Raw genomic sequence first — 20311 nt, forward strand, 5'->3', positions numbered from 1 at the left:
TGGCTACAAGGCTCGTGAAGATACTAGATAGTAGTGACTTTAGGCCAGTGAGGTTATGAGAACAAAGCATACCAGAGTGCATTATGGTAGAGGAGCAGGGTTCCTTGAAGTGAAAGTGAGAGATATCCCCAGAAGGAGGGAGGTTTTGTGGCCAAGGCCACCGTGCTTTGCACTGGTCAGTGAATGGTCAACTGAAGACAGGAAGAGAAAGTTCCTGAACAGAGCTAGAATAATCTATGCACAACACTGAAAGTAAGATAAATGGAATGACAGACTGCTGTCTTATTATTGGTCCTAATGATGAGTAACCACAGTAATATGATGATAAATTATTAAAGTAGAAATAAGACTGTAAATTATCATCTGAATCAGAGCCTTGTGAGCATATTTAAGTAATAGTGAATTAATGAATAGTATTGGTCTTCGTGGTATGAGAATTGAGCAGAAAATTAGTACTAAAAGTAATCATAGACAAACAGAGAATAATAAGAGGGGAAACTGTTGTAAATATAATATTAGAAAAACAAATTGTTTCTTTGTAAAATAAAGAGCTGAAAGTAAACACAAAAAATTAAGGGCAATAAGAGTTGCCAAATTTTTTAGCTTCTGACGTCCACACACTCCAGCTCATCTGCATTGCGGACTGATCATTCCTATTTTAGTTCTTCACCATTATCCTGCCATCGTTTGTCCACAAGTTTTGCAGCTGAAGTCTTGGGATCACACTGTTCAAAATCTTCAGTCTTTCAAAAGTGAGATCCTCGCTTATTGTCAAACCTAACTTCAGGAGTTTTTGGCTCAAAAGCTTGTCAGCTGATATGGAGTCATTATAACAAAAAATACATTTTAGAACTACTACTGGAATATCTCATTGCTTCAGAAAGTACTGTGATTCATGGTCAAACAAAAATGACTGAATGAGAAGCAGGAAAGAAAAATTCTCAGGAAAATATTTGGACCAGTTTTCTGTGAACGAATTTGGATATGGAGTCCCTTTAGAGAGATTTATAGACAGACAGAAATAATAACCGACAGCTTTACATAAAGTAACAAAATTTTGTTAATGCATCACATGATGACCGTCGACAGGCTCACAAGGCAGATCTTTGAGGTTGCAAGCACTAGCAAAAGCAATTCAAAATTGGTCATAGGTGCAGAAGAAGTTGGACTCTCACAAGATAACACAATAAATCGAAAAAGAGTCAAGAAAGACCATGAAACATACTTAAACAGCAACACATGGAAAACGGAAATGGATATAAATATTTGGAAGACCACAAGAGAGACCACAGAGGACATACACTATGTGATCAAAAGTATCCAGACAGCTGCCTGAAAAATGGCTTAAAAATTCGTGGCGCCCTCCATCAGTAATGCTGGAATTGAATATGGTGTTGGCCCATCCTTATCCATGGTGACAGGTTTCATTCTCGCAAGCATACATTCAACCAGGTGCTGGAATGTTTCTTGGGGAATGGCAGCCGATTCTTAACAGGTGTTGCACTGAGGACAAGTATCGATGTCAGTCGGTGATGCCTGGCATGAAGTCAGCATTCCAAAACATCCCAGAGGTATTCTAAAGGATTCAGGTCAGGTCTCTGTGCAGGCCACTCCATTACAGGGCTGTTATTGTCGTGTAACCACTCCGCCATTGGCCGTGCATTATGAGCAGGTGCTCGATTGTGTTGACAGCTGCAGTTGCCATCCCCAAATTGGTCTTCAACAGTGGGAAGCAAGAAGGTGCTTAAAACATCATTGTAGGCCTGTGCTGTGATAGCGCCACACAAAACAACAAGGGGTGCAAACCCCCTCCATGAAAAACATTGACACCATAACACCTGAACCACCTCCGAATTTTACTGTTGGCACTACACACACTGGCAGATGATGTTCACCAGTTATTTGCCATACCCACATCCTGCCTACCATGATTCTTCATTCCACAGAACAATTTTCCACTGTTCAATTGTGCAATGTTTTCGCTCCTTACACCAGGCGAGGCATCATTTGGAATTTACCTGCATCATGTGTGGCTTATGAGCAGGTGCTCGACGGTGAAATACAGGTTTTCTCACCTCCCACCTAACAATCATAATACCTGCACTGAATAATGATGAAGTCTGGAATTCCTGTGTGATGGTCTGTATAGATGTCTGCCTGTTACACATTATGGCCCCCTTCAACTGTCAGCAGTTTCTGTAAGTCCACAAACGAGATCAGCCTGTACTCTTGTGTGCTGTATGTGTCCCTCCACGTTTCCACTTCACTATCACGTCGGAAACAGTGGACCTAAGTATGTTTAGGAGTGTGGAAATCTGGCATAAGTATTACCCAATCACCTGACCAAGTTCGAAGTCTGTGGGTTCTGCAGAGTGCCCCATTCTGCTCTCTCATGATGTCTGATGACTACCGAGTTCACTGATATGGAGTACCTGGCAGTAGGTATCAGCACACTGCACCTCATATGAAAAACTGATATTTCTCGGGGTGTCTGATCAAAAGTATCCACATTGTGTATGTAAAGAAATTCGGAAGGATGTAGGAATTGGAAGAAAATTTTAAATTTAGACACTATCTCCTAAAAGTTAATGTATGAAATAGTAATAATGATAATAATGTAATCTGGAAACATCTCCCATAATTATCAGTGTGAGGAGATTAGCAATAGTCATAGGTATCTGATTGTTAGTGGACTTCACAGAAGTAATCTGCAGTAGCAGCTTCTGCTTTTTAATATGCTATGTGTCACATTCTGCAACCGTCTAGACAATATGATTTGTGAAATACAATGTGTAGATCCAAGAATGAATGAATGAATGAATGAATGAATGAGTAACTAACTAACCTTCCCACCCTCTCTCTGACCAGGATATAGGCTACAGTGTGATTTCATACTGAAAGAGAAATTAAATTTATGAATGAAATAAAAAAATTAAGAAATAAATTCAGCACAAGAAAACAGAGTAAGATTACCCTATTTTACTGAAAGGGAAGTGATAGCTGTGGAACCAGATCGTGTGTAGGTTCCAAAAAGGTTATATCCTGGACGCGAATAAAGATACAAATGTAGGATAACTTTATGTTCAGATGTATAGCTATAAAGCTTGTATTTGCAGGGAACCATTCAATTTATCATGAGTACATCTTCAATATGCATGCATGTGTAATAGGGTACTTTTCACAATTTGGTTTAAGTTCAGTGTTTTCATTCACTTTTGACAAAAGTTCACTATTCCCTCAACTGGACACACAACAAACATTGAGGCAATAGACTTGTTCCATACTTATTGAAACACATTTGGAGTTCTTGTGCTCAAAGTTGTTTTTTTATTTAGTGAACCTTAAGTTACTGCATGGCAAGGCAAATAGATGGAGCCTTCCACAAACCCCGACAAAAAATGACATACTGTGAGATCAGACAAAATTCAAGGTCGGCAGGTGAATGTGAGATGTGTATGCCACTTATGGATGATACATAAATAAGGCAGCTTATTTTTTAGAAGTGCTCTTTCATTTAGGTGCCAGTGTGGTGATGCTCCATCCTGGTGAAAAATGATTTTTTTTCTCTGGATAGTTTCCTTTGCATCTATCTCAAAACCTTTTGTTATTTCTATTTATGTTAAAATTTCATGTGTTGTGAAGTTCCTTGCTGTACTGATTATATTCCTCATTAACAACATGAAAGTGTTGCTTCAGTAAATTACATAATTTGAATAACAAATCATGACCACCACCAAGAAATGGTTTCTTTTTCCAATTCACAATACATTATCCTTGTCTTTGTTATTACTCATTTTCAATGCAGCTATTTTTTGAAAATCAATTATTTGATATAGTTACCTTAATTCAACTTACTGTCAGAGATGACTCAGTCTTTCTTGTTATTGAGAAATAGTTTGTTTAATCTGACACGTTTCTCATTAGGTGATCATCTTCTGGTTTGCTGACTGACTTTCTGGATTATCGTTTATGTTAAAGGTTTTCTGCTAGGCTCCAGTAACAAACTTGTTTTAGTGCTTGCTGTCTACATTCTGATTGCTTCTTCATATTTATTCATTGTATACTGGCTCTTTATAATTGGCCACCTGAATTTAGCTGCAGTTGTATTAATCCATCCCCTGCTGTGAAATGTATGAAAGCACATTCATTCATTTGGAGAGAACACTGTCCTCATGTTGACCATGTTGTTTATTTCCTATTTATGATACTACACAAATCTTTGTCATTTATATGACTACAAAATAAAACCACTTCATGTAATAATTCCTATCACTTTCATGTCAAGCTGTACTCCTGAATTTCTTCTGTGGATGAAACTGATGTGACATTTAACGACTTTGATGTTCCATGCAGTGAGCTATCTCAAGAGAATGGCATAATATTGAATGCTGCAGTTTTGAAAAAAATACATTTAATAGCAGTTCAGATATATTTTTTCAGTTCTTTCCTTTGTCACTTTCATCAATAAAAATCGGACGATTTTTTACATTTTTCTCTGGTATGTGCCCGAGAGGTGAAAGGTATTTCAGGAATTTAATTTTGAAGTATCAAGTAGGAAATGTGTTTTCCAATAAATCAATGTTTCTATAGTTACTTACACAGCCAAAAACAAAGTGCTGAAATGAAGTGTTAATTTTTACCTATAATTTTCTTCAATAACTGCTACATTTATGTAGTATCTCTTTGATAATACTATTTCCAAGTATTGTTTGGAACATTCAGATGTTAGTAGGGGTTAATACGATTTTATTTATTTACTGTTTCATCAGTTTTAAATAACCAGTAATTCTTTGTACTATTTCAGGTGGCAGCCTCAATAAGAAATGCATCTGATAGTTTAAGGTACGTTTTTATTCTTCACTGCGAAATTTTTTGAGCAGTATAAATTTTTAGTTACACCATGTGAAAGGAAAACAAACAATAACCCCTAGGACCAAAATACCATCAGTTATTTTTAAAAAGTTCTGTTCTAGGAGTTCTATTTTTTCTATATATTAACCATTTGCAGTATATACATACAGTATATACTGACTACAGCAACATTATGCATGTTATTGCAGAAGATTAAAAAGGTGCTTTCAAATATTACAAGGTACATCAGTCCCATTTATAACAGTGGTTTGCAATAACTGCACAAACAGAACAAAAAAGCCATTTATGATTAACTGTCAATCCGAGCTTTCCAATAATGAGTAGATGCAAGGTGAAGCATTAATTTCATGTTCTTAAAACATATCAGTTTCTCAGATTCACTGATCACCCAAGAATGTTGTTTACTGCTGGCCCCATGATGTCACATGTCACCTTTTGTTTTATGGGTTTGACTTGGCAGAAGTTGTAAAGAAATACTAGTTTTGTCCACATTGCTGGCATAAGATACAGCAAACTTCTCTCACTTCGTCAAATTCATGCTTGCCATTCTTCATCAACTTCATTCATTTCATTGCCTATCACTGAGCATGAAATTAGGCCTCTATTTTGGAACTTATACAGCCAACAAACAAAACAATTGAAGTCTGTTTTGAATGTCTAAATTTTCTGCAGTCTCATTTGTTGTTCACTGAATTATATTTCCACTTATAGGCACATTGGAGGTGCACATATAGCTGAAGCACTGTAAAAGTTCAGCATCTTCATATATAACACTGTGAAGTCACTTCAGGATGCACCTGGAACACAGAGCAGCAGAATTAAGAACATTTCATTTAAGTAGTGTGGATAATGTAGATTTGCTGAGTCTAAACCTTCTTCCAATTGTGCTGTTTTTCAATACACCATATTCTGCTTCCTGCAGAATGTTTAGTTTCACTTGCTTATCTGTGCTTTGTGCTTCCTACTGCATGACAACCCTTTCACTTCTTGGAACTCAGTGTTACTACTACTGGCTCTATTTAAAGAATATAAAAGCACATCTCAACATGGAATTTCACTTGTTGATAGAATCTAGTTTTTCATGCTGTTTGTGTCACAATTGTTTTTTCCTTGTTAATGGTGATTGTTGAGCAATGTTATGCACAAAGGTCAGCTAGAGAAACATTAGGAAAAAGGAAAACATTGACAATTCATGTTTAATGAAAAATGTAATGATGCTACAGACTAAAACACAGTTTGTAATTCATGCTGACTGAAATTTGTTAACCAGTAAAACATTGTATAATATCATGCACATCACTGCCAGTACTGATATTCTGCTGGTGTTAATGAAGTGATCATCTTAAGTTAATTCATGTTAAGCATGATGTTTGAAATATACATGATGGTTCATTATTATTCATAAGTAAAAAATATTACAAAGCAGTTATGTTAGTAACACATTCTATAAAACAGCTGGTTTGTGTGTCTGTTCTTTAATAAAAGAGTGTACTTCTTTTATACAAAAGTGCAGGTGAGGTGTCAGCAGCTGTATAGTGCTAACTATTCTAATTGAATATGACATGGAAGTCATACAAATTCAATGTGCTGGGTACAGGCTAATGTCCTTCCATGTAGAACAAGTAAGGGGAAAGGGTGAGTGGTTATATATCCAAAACCTGGAGTCAAGTTTCAGCCCCTTCAGATTAATGAATGTTGGGGGTGAACAACTCTTTGACTACTGTGTCAGCAATGTGGATTCGGAAACAAGCTTGTTGTATTCACAGTTTACAGGCCACCATCATTTTCCTACATTTCATAAAACAGCTGTAGTCAGCTTTAGTAAGGCCATGAAGACTTAACTGGTGAGTCATCTTTTGTGATTTGTGAGAAGCCACTTACCAAGGACACCTAGAATCCCCAATGTCTGAATATGGGAAATCTAACACAGTACAATTCCCCAAATGGACTTAGTGCACACATTGCAAATTTGGCTGATTAGGGAGCAAAACTGATAGTGATTTATCTGGCCATGACAGTAAAATGAATATTGATCAGTTGTGCTCAGATCATTTGAGGAAACTATTGTCATCACAGAATTAGAGGGAAATTACAGGACAAATATCAGTAGGTATATAAGGGGCACAGTGTGGATGGACAGTTAAACTTTGTGTTAATAATTTTCCTAGCATTCTTATTCTGTAAACCACCACAATACTGACTGGGAGTAAGAGCAAGGGATGAATAACTCCTTGGACTTAATTATCTTGTGCAAGGTAGAGAGATCTCTACCTACTTCAGAAGACAACAAACTGTGATAGTGAAATATTCTGCTATACTGTCTGTAGTGCACAATCAGATCTTCCTTTGTGTTCAGTAAAGCTCTTTTTTCCTGTCACAAGATGTTCTCATCCCAAATTGTAGCTATGCCTTTTTGGTGTTTGAACTGTAGTAGCCACTGGACCTGTTGTGTAGTAAGGCTGGACTGATGAGGTTGCAAAATCATTTTTAGGAAAAAAATCAATTCTGCATTTACTATGTGTATCCATGGTAAACATTTACGATTTTTCACCTAGTAAATGCTCACAGATGAATGTGACTGTTGTGTCTAGATCTAAACCTGTTGCTTGCAAAGCACTGTGAAATGAGAGATTAATATCTCTGGTTGGGCTTATATGATAAGCATCACACACCCTTCAGCAATGTTCTGAGGTGAGTCACACAGTTGTTTTGAAAGCATCGGATTTCTGCGGTATCCTAGCAATGGATTCTTTGGTATCGTAGCAATGGACTGACTGCTGTACCTACAATTGAACCAATGTGATGATTCCATTTGGCATCTCCACATATTGCTACACTCAAGAATACATGAGAGTAGTGATAGGATGCTATGATTCTCCTTTTTGTGAAATACACTATTTTTAGTCATAATGTTTGAAGCTAGCTGGCAATCCTTGCACCACTTCAAAATTTTATCTAGGTACAAGCTGATACATTCTTTTAAGTTCTTTATAATTGACAGAGCTAGTAATTATACGTGCCTGTACAGTTGTGGATAGTTTTGCCTTTTACCTGTCTTGGCTATGAAACTGAGTCAACAATACTGTTCATTATAGTTTACCTACATTTGTATATTCTTATTTATAATAACTTCTACTGGTGCATTACTTTTCTTTTCTCCGTATTCACCTGACCAGAAATGTTGTTCTTCCTCCCATGCACCACACTAATTCCCACCATATCAAACTTCATCTTATCCATTTCTCATTTCATGTTCTCTGACTCACCTAATGAATCAAGGGACTTCACATTCCACACTCTGACTTGTAGCAATATTGTTTCTTTCACCTGATGATATCCACGAGTGTAGCCCCCTCCCAGAGATCTTATTGGGAGGCTATATTGCTACTGGAATATTTTACCCAATTGGATGTCATGATCATTAAACTATACAGCAGAGCAGCATGTGGTTATAACAGGCATAGTTCCCCTTGCTTTTAGCTGTTCACAGTACTAACATAGCAAGGTCATGTTGGCTAATGGTACAAGACCAAATGGTATAATCATCCAAACCATTCTGCATTTACATCTACATAGATACTCTGCAAGCTAGCATATGGTAGGTATGGTGGTGGCTGGTACCTTTACTACTAGAAAGACCTGCCATCCATCTTCGTTAACCACATGTTAGTGTGTGGACCCTCCCTAGATATCCTTCCATTGCAGTTTTATGTACTTTGTGTCTGTCTGTTTTGTTGAGGCATGCATGTCACTCCACTTTGCCAAGATAAATGTTTCATATGGTAAGTGGGTGCCACACAACTGAAACATGTGAAATAATTTAGCTATTACCAAAAAGTCACAAAATTAGGAAATCTTGACATTGTGCTGTGGAGATGCTGATAGAATTTTTAATTGTACACTTAATAACATATATTCTCACTACATACTTTAGTAAGTTATTGGTTATCATAAGTTATTTTCTGGAAGTTACACAGGAATTAGGATTGGCTGGTAGAAATGAGGCAACACATACTTGAGGAAAATTATGAATAACTAAAATGGTAAGCTGCAGTTAAGAGATATAATATTAAACTCAAGTTCATAAGGGTTAACAGTATGTGTAACTGCTCATGTAATCAGCTTTGAGATGATGCCGTAAGTCCCAAATATCACAAGCTTTGTTTTACTGTGACATTTAAGGGACAAGAACTCCATGAGAAATATCAGAAAGCTGCATATGAATCAGGAACATAAGTGTTGCAACAGTTGTACCAACTTGAACCATGACTGTACAGCAATAGACTAGGATATCTGCATGTCACTCACTTTTGTTATGGGAAGGTTGTTCCAATGAGACATCTTGGTAATTTCAGTGTTGGAACTTTCACTAGCAAAGTGTTCAAGAACACATTTGATAGTGACTTGGGGGTTGTGGCAGCTGATGGGGGTGTTACTTGATGTTCTACTCTATCCCAAGAGAACAAGATAGAAAATACTTGAAACCTAAAGCCACCATCATTCTCATTGGAGAAGAAACATAAATGAAATAACAACTGTCAAAATATCCCATGAATCACAAGTGGACCCAGTCCCCAGATGCAAACATTGATGGTTTTGTGTTGGAATCACCAAGTTCCGCAGTGAAAACCCTAAAATTGTCACCTCCCTAATCAATTGTAGTAATGACACAAAAGCTTATCATTGATTTAATTACTCCTATACTGCAATGGAACATTCATAGTTAGATAGCACAAGTGAAGTAAATGAAACTTTTTATTTGTAGACGGTCACAGTATTTCACGTGAGTCACTCTGTAAATGTTTCAATACTCCCATGCTGTCAGGGCACAGTATCTGACTGGTTGCCACTGTGGGTAAGGATTGCTGAATGGACAAACTGTGTTTTTGGTGTATGTGAGGCATAAGTGAGGACTGAGATCAGACCCTAGCTGTATGAATTCTTAGGGGAGTTACTCAGTGATAACAACAGATTTTGTTTTGATTTGCCAAGATCCTCTTTGCAAGAAGCATTGCTAATATTATCCTAAAATTTTGCCAGCCATTTCATTTTTAGGAGATATTAATGTAAGCAATATGCAGGTGTAATGCCAGCATTTCCTGGTGGGTTGTGAGATGAGCTATGTTCAAATACAAGTGCTAGAATTTACTTCAGCACAGTTATTTGTTTTCTCACAACTAATCTCTAATCCTGCTTAATTATAATTGTAACCTACACACATACGCATGTCAAAAGGAGGTCACTGAGGTGGATACCACATAGAGCAAACAGAGGATTGTTTTACCACCTGCTGATATTCAAAAATGCTTACATCTTGCCAGGCTATGATTATTGTAAGGTAGATCCACCACACTGTAGGTGCACTTGCCCTGTTGTGGAAGTAAGTGTCAACCCACAGTATTCACCATCTGGAAAGCTTGGTGATAGTTCCAATGTTGTTTGTCTACAGTGAATATTTAGCACAGAACAGCTGTCTGCATCGTTTCTTTTGTGATCTGGGTCAACAAAAATATGAGTAGCAATGAGGAGGATTTACTATTGTTGTGATAGCCCATAAAACTCCTGTATCAGGCAGGAACAAACCTAAACACCAGAGGGGAGAAAAGGAGGCAACTCAGACAGTGTTGATGTAATGCCACAAGAAACCTAGATATGACTTATTATTTTCAAGTACTGCTACATAACAGCTGAACTAGTAGGAAAATTTCAGCTTTATGTGAGAAAGCAATCGTGCCTCTTCTACTGAACCCAGGGGAAAATGATACATTGCACAATAATTACTGTAATGTGGCCCTCACCAACAGTAAGCCAAATGACAAGAAAAATTCTATCAGCATGTGCCATACCTGGTCTGTAGAATCCAAGAAACTGAGCACTCACATCCAGTGTACATTTGAAGGATATTGCTCCATCCTGAGAATGTGAATGGCTGGAATACGCTGCCTTTCCCTAATCAGATAATATGTTGGAACAGTGTGTAATTGTGGCTGTGTCCTCCTTGTATATGTGTTGATAGGAGTGTTCGGGCAAAGGCAGTACCTGCCATCTATGTCATCTGTAATCTTTGAAAGTGTGAGGTGTTTCCAGTCACTTTGATAATGGGCACACCAGGCATCTACTCTTATAATATGGCCTATGTGGAAGCAACTGTGTAAGTAATATACCTACATAGGGCATACCGAAAAGGTGCTTTTTTTTATTTTTATTTATTTATTTTTTTTTTTTAAATTCAGCATACAGTACTGTAGTCAGTGGGATATAATATTCTACATTGACTTAGTGTCTGGAGATTTTAGACAGAAGCCCATTTTACTGAGAGTTTCTCTTAAAGAATGTTTTCTGGTGTATGGCATTATTGACAGTGTATAACTGTTCTACGCAATGTAGTGATTAACTGCAAAGGTTTTTATTAATCACATAGAAAATAACTTTTACTGTAGTCTGATTAAAACTGCTTGATAGCTGATGTGTGTCACTTGCCACTGCAATATTACTACATCTACTACCAGGTACATTGCTTGGTTATAGGACACACACAAACACAGCTGATTTTAAGTGACCTATGACTAAAATGTGGCAGATGACAGGTTTTGTAGCATTGAAAACAACTCTTGTCGTAACCTTACCACAACAATGTGATCTGCAGTATATCTGAGAAAACAGCGATCAACAATCTGCAGCACAATTGAGATCATGATCATTTTGTTCAGAGATTTTAAGGCTAACCTCTATGAGCAAACTCAAGACAGAAATATTTCTTAGTATGTTTCTTTGCACAGCCATCTTCTGCAGCAAAGTTTCAGTTTTTGATGAAAGCAAACTGTAATTTCTCACTGTCATTGGTTACTTGAAACCATATATCCATCAAAAAGCAAAACAGTCAAAAGCAGCAATCGAGATAGAATAATAGCACAGAAGTATGTGCATGCTCCTACCCACCCACAGCCATATACACACTAAAATGACCTCATTGGGATGCTCAAAGATGTCCATTTTCATTGTGATGGAATGGGGTAGCTGCAGGTGGAATGATTGGACCCAGATATCACACGGATGGGCCATGCACCTACTGCAATTACTTGCTCTCAGAAGATTATGGTAGGATTTGCTGTACATGATTCGTGCTGATGTCACCATTGATACATTTGTTTGATCAGTCAAGGATGTTTTGGAACTCCAGGGGACCAGATATTGAGTTGTTGTAAAGATAATTTTGAATGGGGGGCTGTAAGTGCATTGGCCACCTCCCTGCCAGACAGTATGTCAATTAGAAAGGGCTACACGTAAACTGTGCTGCTAACAATACACATGTAATGTTGGAATAATTTGTATGTGTCATTCACATTTGTTCATCAGTCTGGAAATTTATGTATTTGTTCCTTCATTTATTGACCTGACATTATTTCTTATATATGTACAGGTGTTGGCCACATGGTTGATGGCCGTACCACCTAGCCAATAAGAAATGTGATGTTGGTGATCAATTTGGAGTCACATAAAATGCCATGCTTTATTGGTTTCAGAAATAAATTGATCATTGGTGGTTTTAAGAATATCTACCCAAAGCGTAAAGAGTCCCCCAAATCAAAGAAAAATCCACATGGAAAGAGTGATTGGTTTTTATTTTAAAATCATAGATTACTCTTATTTTTTGTTTCCCTTCATCTTTTGGTGGATATTTTTATGTCGAAAGCTAGAGGATATTATTTCTAATAAATGTAATAATTTGGTGTAAAATATCGTAAAACAGTATTTTAAAAATACTGCAAGACTTTTAATAGTAGAATCTACTAGAAAATAAGGGAACCTAGTCAGCACTGAATGAGACTGGGTGTTATTCAATTTCCTGTGATCATTTTCCTGTGATCATTTGCTTCATAAAAATGTTTCATATTAGGAAAATTCTATCGTTCTGGTAGAATGTCATGACAATTTTAAATCTCTTACATTAACTGAATAAGTTATCTGTGATGGCCATACATTTTTATCTTTTGGTTTATAGGCCCCATTTTGTGGATGGTGAAATATTGTTTTGTATTGTGTAAATCAACATTTCACATCTCTTTCCTCCTTCCTCAGTTTCATTCAAAGTGCTGGTGACAGCTGTGACATTTCATATCAAGAAACATTGCATCAAGGAGTAGTCAATGACAAGCTGGAGAGATATGCAGAGAAGTCAACAGATGGCAGTGTGTCTCACAACTGTACCAAAGTACAGACTTCACAAGAAGACGGCTTATGTGGCACAAGATTAAGTTGTAGCATCAGGGAAAAGGAATTCCATAAGTTTAACTGTAGTTTCTGCCTACAGAGCTTCCCTTCAAAATACAGACTCATAATGCATATCTTCATCCACATTGACGGTGTGCAGGCACCTGCATTTGTGTGTAAGTCATGTGGTGAGGTACTGCCCACTGATGACTGCTTGAAAGAACATTTGAGAATGAGGGAGGGTGACCAAGCATTATCTGCTACCAACAGTGAGAAACTTGAATGCAGTGATGATCATGAAAACAATATCTCCTTAGAGTATGTACAAGAAGGAATCGTGGAACAGACTGAGGAGCCCATTTCATACAAGGTACCCAGGAAAACTTTTAAAAAATCCTTTAATGACATATGTAATACACATACTGTGAAACAAGCTGAAGAGAAACTTGACAGATGTAATGACTTTGGAATTTTATGTACAAGTGACCATGTTCATGTCCACACTGTGGTAAGTGCTAAGAGACATCACAAATGTGATGTTTGTGGTAAAATGTTTACTCTGTTATGCAATCTTAAGAAACACAGATTAATGCACACTGGAGAGAGAACCCACGAATGCGATACCTGTGGAAAATCATTTACTGCAAGAGGCAGTCTCAAGAAACACGAATTAATACACACCGGACAGAATCCACACAAATGCGATGTCTGTGGAAAATCATTTACTCAGTCGGGCCATCTCAAGAACCACATTTTAATACACACAGGAAACAGACCACACAAATGCGATGTGTGTGCAAAATCGTTTACTGAAAGGGGCAGTCTCAAGAAACACGAATTAATACACACTGGACAGAGACCACACAAATGCGATGTCTGTGGAAAATCATTTACTCAGTCGAGCAGTCTCAAGACCCATGTGTTGATACACACAGGAGAGAGACCCCACAAATGTGATACTTGTGGTAAATTATTTAATGTATTGAGTAATCTCAAGGCCCACAAGTTAATACACAGTGGAAAGAGACCCTACAAATGTAGTATTTGTGGAAAATCTTTTACTCATTGGGGCAGTCACAGGAAACACAAATTAATACACACTACATAGAGACCATTCAAAGTATTGTTGAGGTTTGCAGACCTACACATGTTGATAGAAGACCACACGTGTTTTACTAAAATTGTTCGCATGTGCTACAGAGAGGTCACAAAAAATATGACAAATCCATTTCCACAGCTTCACATTCGAAGAAGTTACATACAAAATACAACATATGAAGCACACAATTGTGATTTTTTGTTGCAAATGCTCCATGCTTTAATTGTTCGGGCTACCCAAAATTTGTGCATTGAGAGGTATCTTTTACTCGTTTGAGAAGTAGTTTTGTGCAGTTATCAGGACCCTATATTCTTCAAGAGAATGTACCAGTATGCTGCTAATTATTTGAAAGAAACTGCCATTTCAATCTTCATGAAGCTGTATCCACTACCCCGGCGACAGCAGAAATGTGTTCATTACACATTCAGAATGTAGGATATTTATCTCAAGAATGGAGAAAGATACAAAAATCTCTTGATTATGTGAACATATTATTGAGGTATGCCTCCTTCATAGTATTGCTATTTGTGTGGTCAATAATCTGCACACATGTGAACTTTCTGTGCTAGTTCTCCATTAGGAAATAACTGATGGTGGCATGTATGCAGAGGTAAGGGAAAAATTATAATCATCTGCCTAGTAGCGTTTTGTTTTACCTACAGACTGCAATACAATAGTGCACCTCTATGGTATGGACTCATTAGTTCTTCGTTAGTTTTTCAGTTGTAAATTGGACTACAAGTCTGCACACATCTCACACCTTTCCCATTAACTGTAGGCTATCGGTTTGTTGCTGTCAAGTTGGTGTGCAATAGCATCCCAGATTTATTTCATCATGATTTATTGAGGTGAGCTGGGTGGGAAAGACAACAGTGTGAACCATCATGCTGCTCAAATCATTGCAGTGTGATTCTTACCTTGTGATTTGGTCAGTTATCCTGCTTTAAGATGTTGTCACTCTCTGTAAATACATCAAGCATTAAGTGATAAGTTTGCAGTAATTTTCCTGTTCTCCACATCTGTCATGGTGCTTTCAGTTATGACCAGCTGTTTTCTTGCCATCTCATATGAATATCTCCCATAGCATGACACTGCCTCCATCTTTCTGCACCAGTTGTGTGGTGCGTGTATGAAACAACTATTCATCTGGATAATGAAATATCTGAGCACAACCATTCACCTGGTCTGGTCTGGTCTGGTCATTTATCTCAACATGTGACACTGCCTTATAGGTATGCAGTCCAATCTCGATTATCTTATTTGTATTGCTATTGTAACTGACAACATCATTAGATAAACATGGGAATACAAAGCTGTTATATAACTTGGGGACTCATGTTCAACAGTGTCTGCTTAATAGCTTGAAACTCTCGAGCCTGCTCAAGCATTTTCTTCTGTCTCCACGGATTGCCATCTATCCCATTTTACAGAGCAGCTAGGTTCTGATTTGCTTGTTCTGGATAATGGATGGGCATCCTACAACCTTTGTCAACTTGTGATTTCACCATCTTTCAACAATGTTCCATAGAGGCTCACAGTAGAAGCATCTGCACAGCCAACCACATTCGCTGCTTCTGAGATGCACTTACCCAGGCACCAGGCAAAACCATCTGCTCTTTGGCAAAGTTATTTATGCCATTTTTTTAACATACTGTCACTAGACTGATAACCACTCATTTCTGGTTGTATATTTCATTACTACATGACATAGCCACAATGACGCTGGGTAGCAAACACTCCTCCTACGGAAGTGGATTTAGTGATTTGGATTAACAGTATATCTTCACAAAAAAGGCCTTTTGGTAAATTGTGTAGTAATTCAATTTTTCTGCTTTGTTAAATTTTATGTCAATACAGTATTGTGAGTTCAAGTGCCGTATTTATTGTGAAAAATTTTTGTATTACAAAGCTCTGTACATTAATTTTATGCATCAAATCTTTTAATAATTGGTCTGTTTTTAAATACCATGTAACTACTGTACAAACATCAGTGGGAAAACTGTCATCATGTAGTGTCAGATTATAATTCCGATTGTTTGTAGAAACACAAGGACAGTTGAAAGAGCTCAGTGTGATTTCTAGGTTATGAATTTAATCCAAATGCATAATTTTTATTGTAATAAGTTTATTTATCACATGTACTTTCTTTCTAATTGCTTTGTTTTAACCTCATTTTTTTCGTTGTCTTTTATCTGCTTTAAACATGATTTCATAGTGTATATTTTCCATAATTTCTCTGAGTAAATGTGAGGTTTTCAGAAATCTTTGATAATGCTTTGTCTTATACTTCATAATGTTTGTTTCTGGTCAGTTTTTTCCATTTACTACCAATTTCTTATTGGTGTAAGGTAGTTTGTTTATTAAGTTTTCTTATACTTTTAATAACTAGAGACAGTTGTTTTTAAGTGATAGGCATTTTTGAGTTTTGCAACACTTTAAGCTGTGTGGGTTTTTACCGAAATGAGAATGTATCTGTCATGATTGTTCTTGCAACATAATAGTTTGCTGCTATCTGGGCTGTAATATTGCAGTGGCTTTTAAATATTGAGGGAATCCTGATCTAGTTGCAGTTCGTGGGCTCCCAGTCTTCACACAATTGATGAGATATTTTGGTTGTGACCTGGAATGAAATTGCATGGATTTTAAATTGTGCCATTCTCTTTATAGTAATGTTGTTACACTATTCTGTCCAGCTACTTAGTTACATATTTCTACTACAGTTCCTGTTGGTACTGCGCTCTTTGTGGATGGTTTACTTTAATCATAACAGATAATATTTTGTTCTCTCAGTAACGCTTGCTGAGACAAAAATCATTACTATTATTATTCAAGTGGCGGCCAGAGTGGCCGTGCAGTTCTAGGCGCTACAGTCTGGAGCCAAGCAACCGCTATGGTCGCAGGTTCGAATCCTGCCTCGAGCATGGCTGTGTGTGATGTCCTTAGGTTAGTTAGGTTTAATTAGTTCTAAGTTCTAGGCGACTGATGACCTCAGAAGTTAAGTTGCATAGTGCTCACAGCCATTTGAACCATATTATTCAAGGAAGAACAGAGCTCTGAATTCACAAACTTACAATACTGCTACTCTCATGAAGCTTAAATCCTGACTCGAAACTGCCCTATTTTAATAGTCTCATCACTGAAAATAAGCTTGTGTTGATTCTGATGATTCTGTACAGAAATTAAGTAAAGTAACCCACAGTGATATGTTACAATCGGAGTTCAAATGACAAAGGGAATGAGAGGTATTGACAATAGTACTTTATTTTGACAAAGTGCCATTAATTGTTATAATGTGGTATTTATATGATAACTCCAAAACAAATGTCATTATTAGTAACTGGTTATTACTGCCATCATCATATGATGTTCCTGACCACTTTTAGACGTTTTGTGCTGAAATATATCTGGTAAATACCATAAAGGCTGTAAGGACTATCTTCACATTATCACCATTGCTCTACTTCCGGTAGCTGAGTGGTCAGTGCAACAGACTGTCAATCCTAAGGGCCTGTGTTCGATTCCTGGCTGGGTCAGAGATTTTTCTCCGCTCAGGGACTGGGTGTTGTGTTGTGCTAATCATCATCATTTCATCCCCATCGACGCGCAAGTCGCTGAAGTGATGTCAAATCGAAAGACTTGCACCAGGTGAGCGGTCTACCCAATGGGAGGCCCTCGTCACATGCCATTATATTACCATTCACTTAAAGCTAATATGGGTGGCATTGGCCAACCAAAAAGTTCTACGGAAAATCATTTGATACGATAATTGTTACCTTCCACTCCTGTCCAAAATGGTTCTTTTCAAAACCTATACTGTTCGACATCTGTCAAAAGACTAACATTAGTGTTCACTTGAGGCCAAACTGAATCATAAATCAAGAAAGTATGATTCTAAATATTGTTATAAGAAGAGTTAGAGTACTTTTTGTATGAAATTACGTGAGTGAATGGAGGTTGTTGGAAGATGACACAGATTTCATATAACGCTGAAAAAAGCTACTTTTCACTAAAATATATAATTGTGGAAATAGTTTGCAGATTCATGCTACTTATTTGGATTTGTGTGTGTAAGTATTTGTGCTATTAAAATTTTTTATTGTTCAAGTTTAATGTGGCTACGTTTACTAAGGGGAAGTTAACTAGTGTGCCACATGCGACTGCAGGTGTAACTCTCTCATACATTTATACCCATAAATTTGTACAAGTTGTAGCTATGCAGTTGCACATCGACATAGTTTCATATCTTAGGTTACAGTGCGTGGCACATGAGATAGATATATGTAATTCATACTTTGTCTCATAATGAACAGATTGAGAAACACCAGTATCCCCCTGTGGTGGTTGCATTAGTTAACTCTATTCAGTTATACTCAGGTTAGTTGATTTTCAACAAATATTGCCATAAAGCATGTTATGGGTCATTTGTTAAGTATTTGCATTACTATGAATAATTATGAGTAGACTGATCCTGTCACATCAGAAGTATTAGAGACATTGAATCAGTGGTCGTTTTTGGGCCATTGTTGACTATAATATCCATGAATATTGACGGAATACCTCCCTGCAAGCAACAACTCTTGCAAGACGTGCCACACTAAGCACTGTGATATTTTCTGTGTTCAAGAAATACACACATACACCCAGCAGAGACGTCCTTCAGTTCCTGGAATAAAACTAGTTGCTGAAACACAATATGCACAGTATGGAAGCGCTATCCTTATAAGACCTGACCTTTAAGTCGGTAGTGTTCGTCAGTTAGATGATAACAATATTGAAATTATTATTGTTGAGTAACAGTAGAGTCACATCAGTGTATAAACCTCCAGCAACAGATTTTTTTCTTCACCCCACCTGAACATTTTATTACAGGGAAAGCTTCTATTGCGGTATATGATTTCAACATTTACAGCCATGTTTAGGGGGTACACTCAAGAGGATCAAAATGGTGAGGCTGTCCTCCTTTGGGATGAAACTTTCCATCTCTCACTCCTTCATGACAGCAAACTACCTCATTCTTTTTTCAGTGCACGCAGGCTGTAATCCATATCTGCTTTTTGTTAGTGAAAGTATTTTTCATACCTGCACTAAATCCGTCTGTAAGCCCATACCAAATACACATCGACCTATTATGTGTCAAGTTCTCCCACAAGTAAGCCCTCAAGAAATCACTTTCACCTGAAGGTACAACTTCAAAACGGCTGATTGGCAGAAATTGTCAAAGTTATTACATGAGAAAATTGTAACTATAGCTCCTGTGATAGATCAATATAAAAATTTTGTTAACATCGTTAATGCTTCCTCCTGAGCATAAATTCTAAGGGGATGCAGAATGAACTATATCGAGGGTATAACACCTGAAACGATGACTCTTTTTTAGGAGTACTACATAAAGTTTGAAGAAGATCCTTTTAGTGAAGCCAAATCAATTCATGTACAGAATGTCCTCTCTTAAATATCTCAGGCAAACAGAGAAGAATGGATTCAATTAATGGCAGACTGTGACACTAGTAAAAGTAGTCAAAAGGCCTGGAGGCTATTACATCGCCTGAGTAATGATAACACTCAGGTCAACATATATTTTAATATTAAACCAGACCAAATTGCTCAACAACTCCCAATTAATGGCAGATCACCTAAATCTAGAAATATAGAGAGGAAACAATTATCCAGGCAAACAGACCAAGAGAATAGTATCTTATCTCCTTATTTCTCTGTTGAAGAATTGAAATGTAAATAGGGAAAAGCAGCAGGACTGGATGACTTTAGAGCTGAACAAATCAAGAATTTTGGTTTCGCTAAAATGCTTTGGTTACTGCAATTTATGGGCAACTGTATTCGAGAGTGGAAGATCGCTAAAGTATGGCGAAAAATAAAGAGTAATTGCCATACCGAAATATGGCAAGGATAGGAAAGATCCCAAAAATTATAGACCAGTCTCTTTACTCTGTCACCTCTACAAAATACTGGAGAGGCTCTGTCTTCAGAGAATGATTAAAAAGGCGGAGCCTCTTCTAATACCACAACAAACAGCTTTCAGAGAAGGGAAGAGCTGCACATCTCAGATATTAAACTTAACACAACATATCGAAGATGGATATGAGAAATGGCACATTACAGGTGCTGTATTTA

The 20311-nt window shown here is 37.2% G+C and overlaps 1 protein-coding gene across 10 annotated transcripts in view; it reads left to right on the plus strand.

Annotated features, from left to right (window-relative positions):
- The window catches only part of LOC126426817 (zinc finger protein 665-like), a 555446-nt gene that overhangs the window by 517078 nt on the left and 18057 nt on the right, over positions 1-20311 (plus strand). For 5 of the 10 annotated variants that reach the window (XM_050088828.1, XM_050088832.1, XM_050088829.1 and 2 more), the window contains 2 exons: positions 4805-4842; positions 12952-16241. The exons of 1 other annotated variant lie outside the window; for it this stretch is intronic. In XM_050088828.1, the coding sequence (XP_049944785.1) occupies positions 4805-4842; positions 12952-14191 (1278 nt within the window). In that variant the 3' untranslated portion in view covers positions 14192-16241. Of the gene's footprint in view, positions 1-4804; positions 4843-12951; positions 16242-16264; positions 16354-20311 lie in introns of those variants that run through there. 4 more of the 10 variants (XM_050088837.1, XM_050088836.1, XM_050088838.1 and 1 more) reach the window with 2 other exon arrangements.

This window comes from Schistocerca serialis, chromosome 11, assembly GCF_023864345.2.
Source record: "Schistocerca serialis cubense isolate TAMUIC-IGC-003099 chromosome 11, iqSchSeri2.2, whole genome shotgun sequence".
Taxonomy (NCBI): Eukaryota; Metazoa; Arthropoda; class Insecta; order Orthoptera; family Acrididae; genus Schistocerca; species Schistocerca serialis.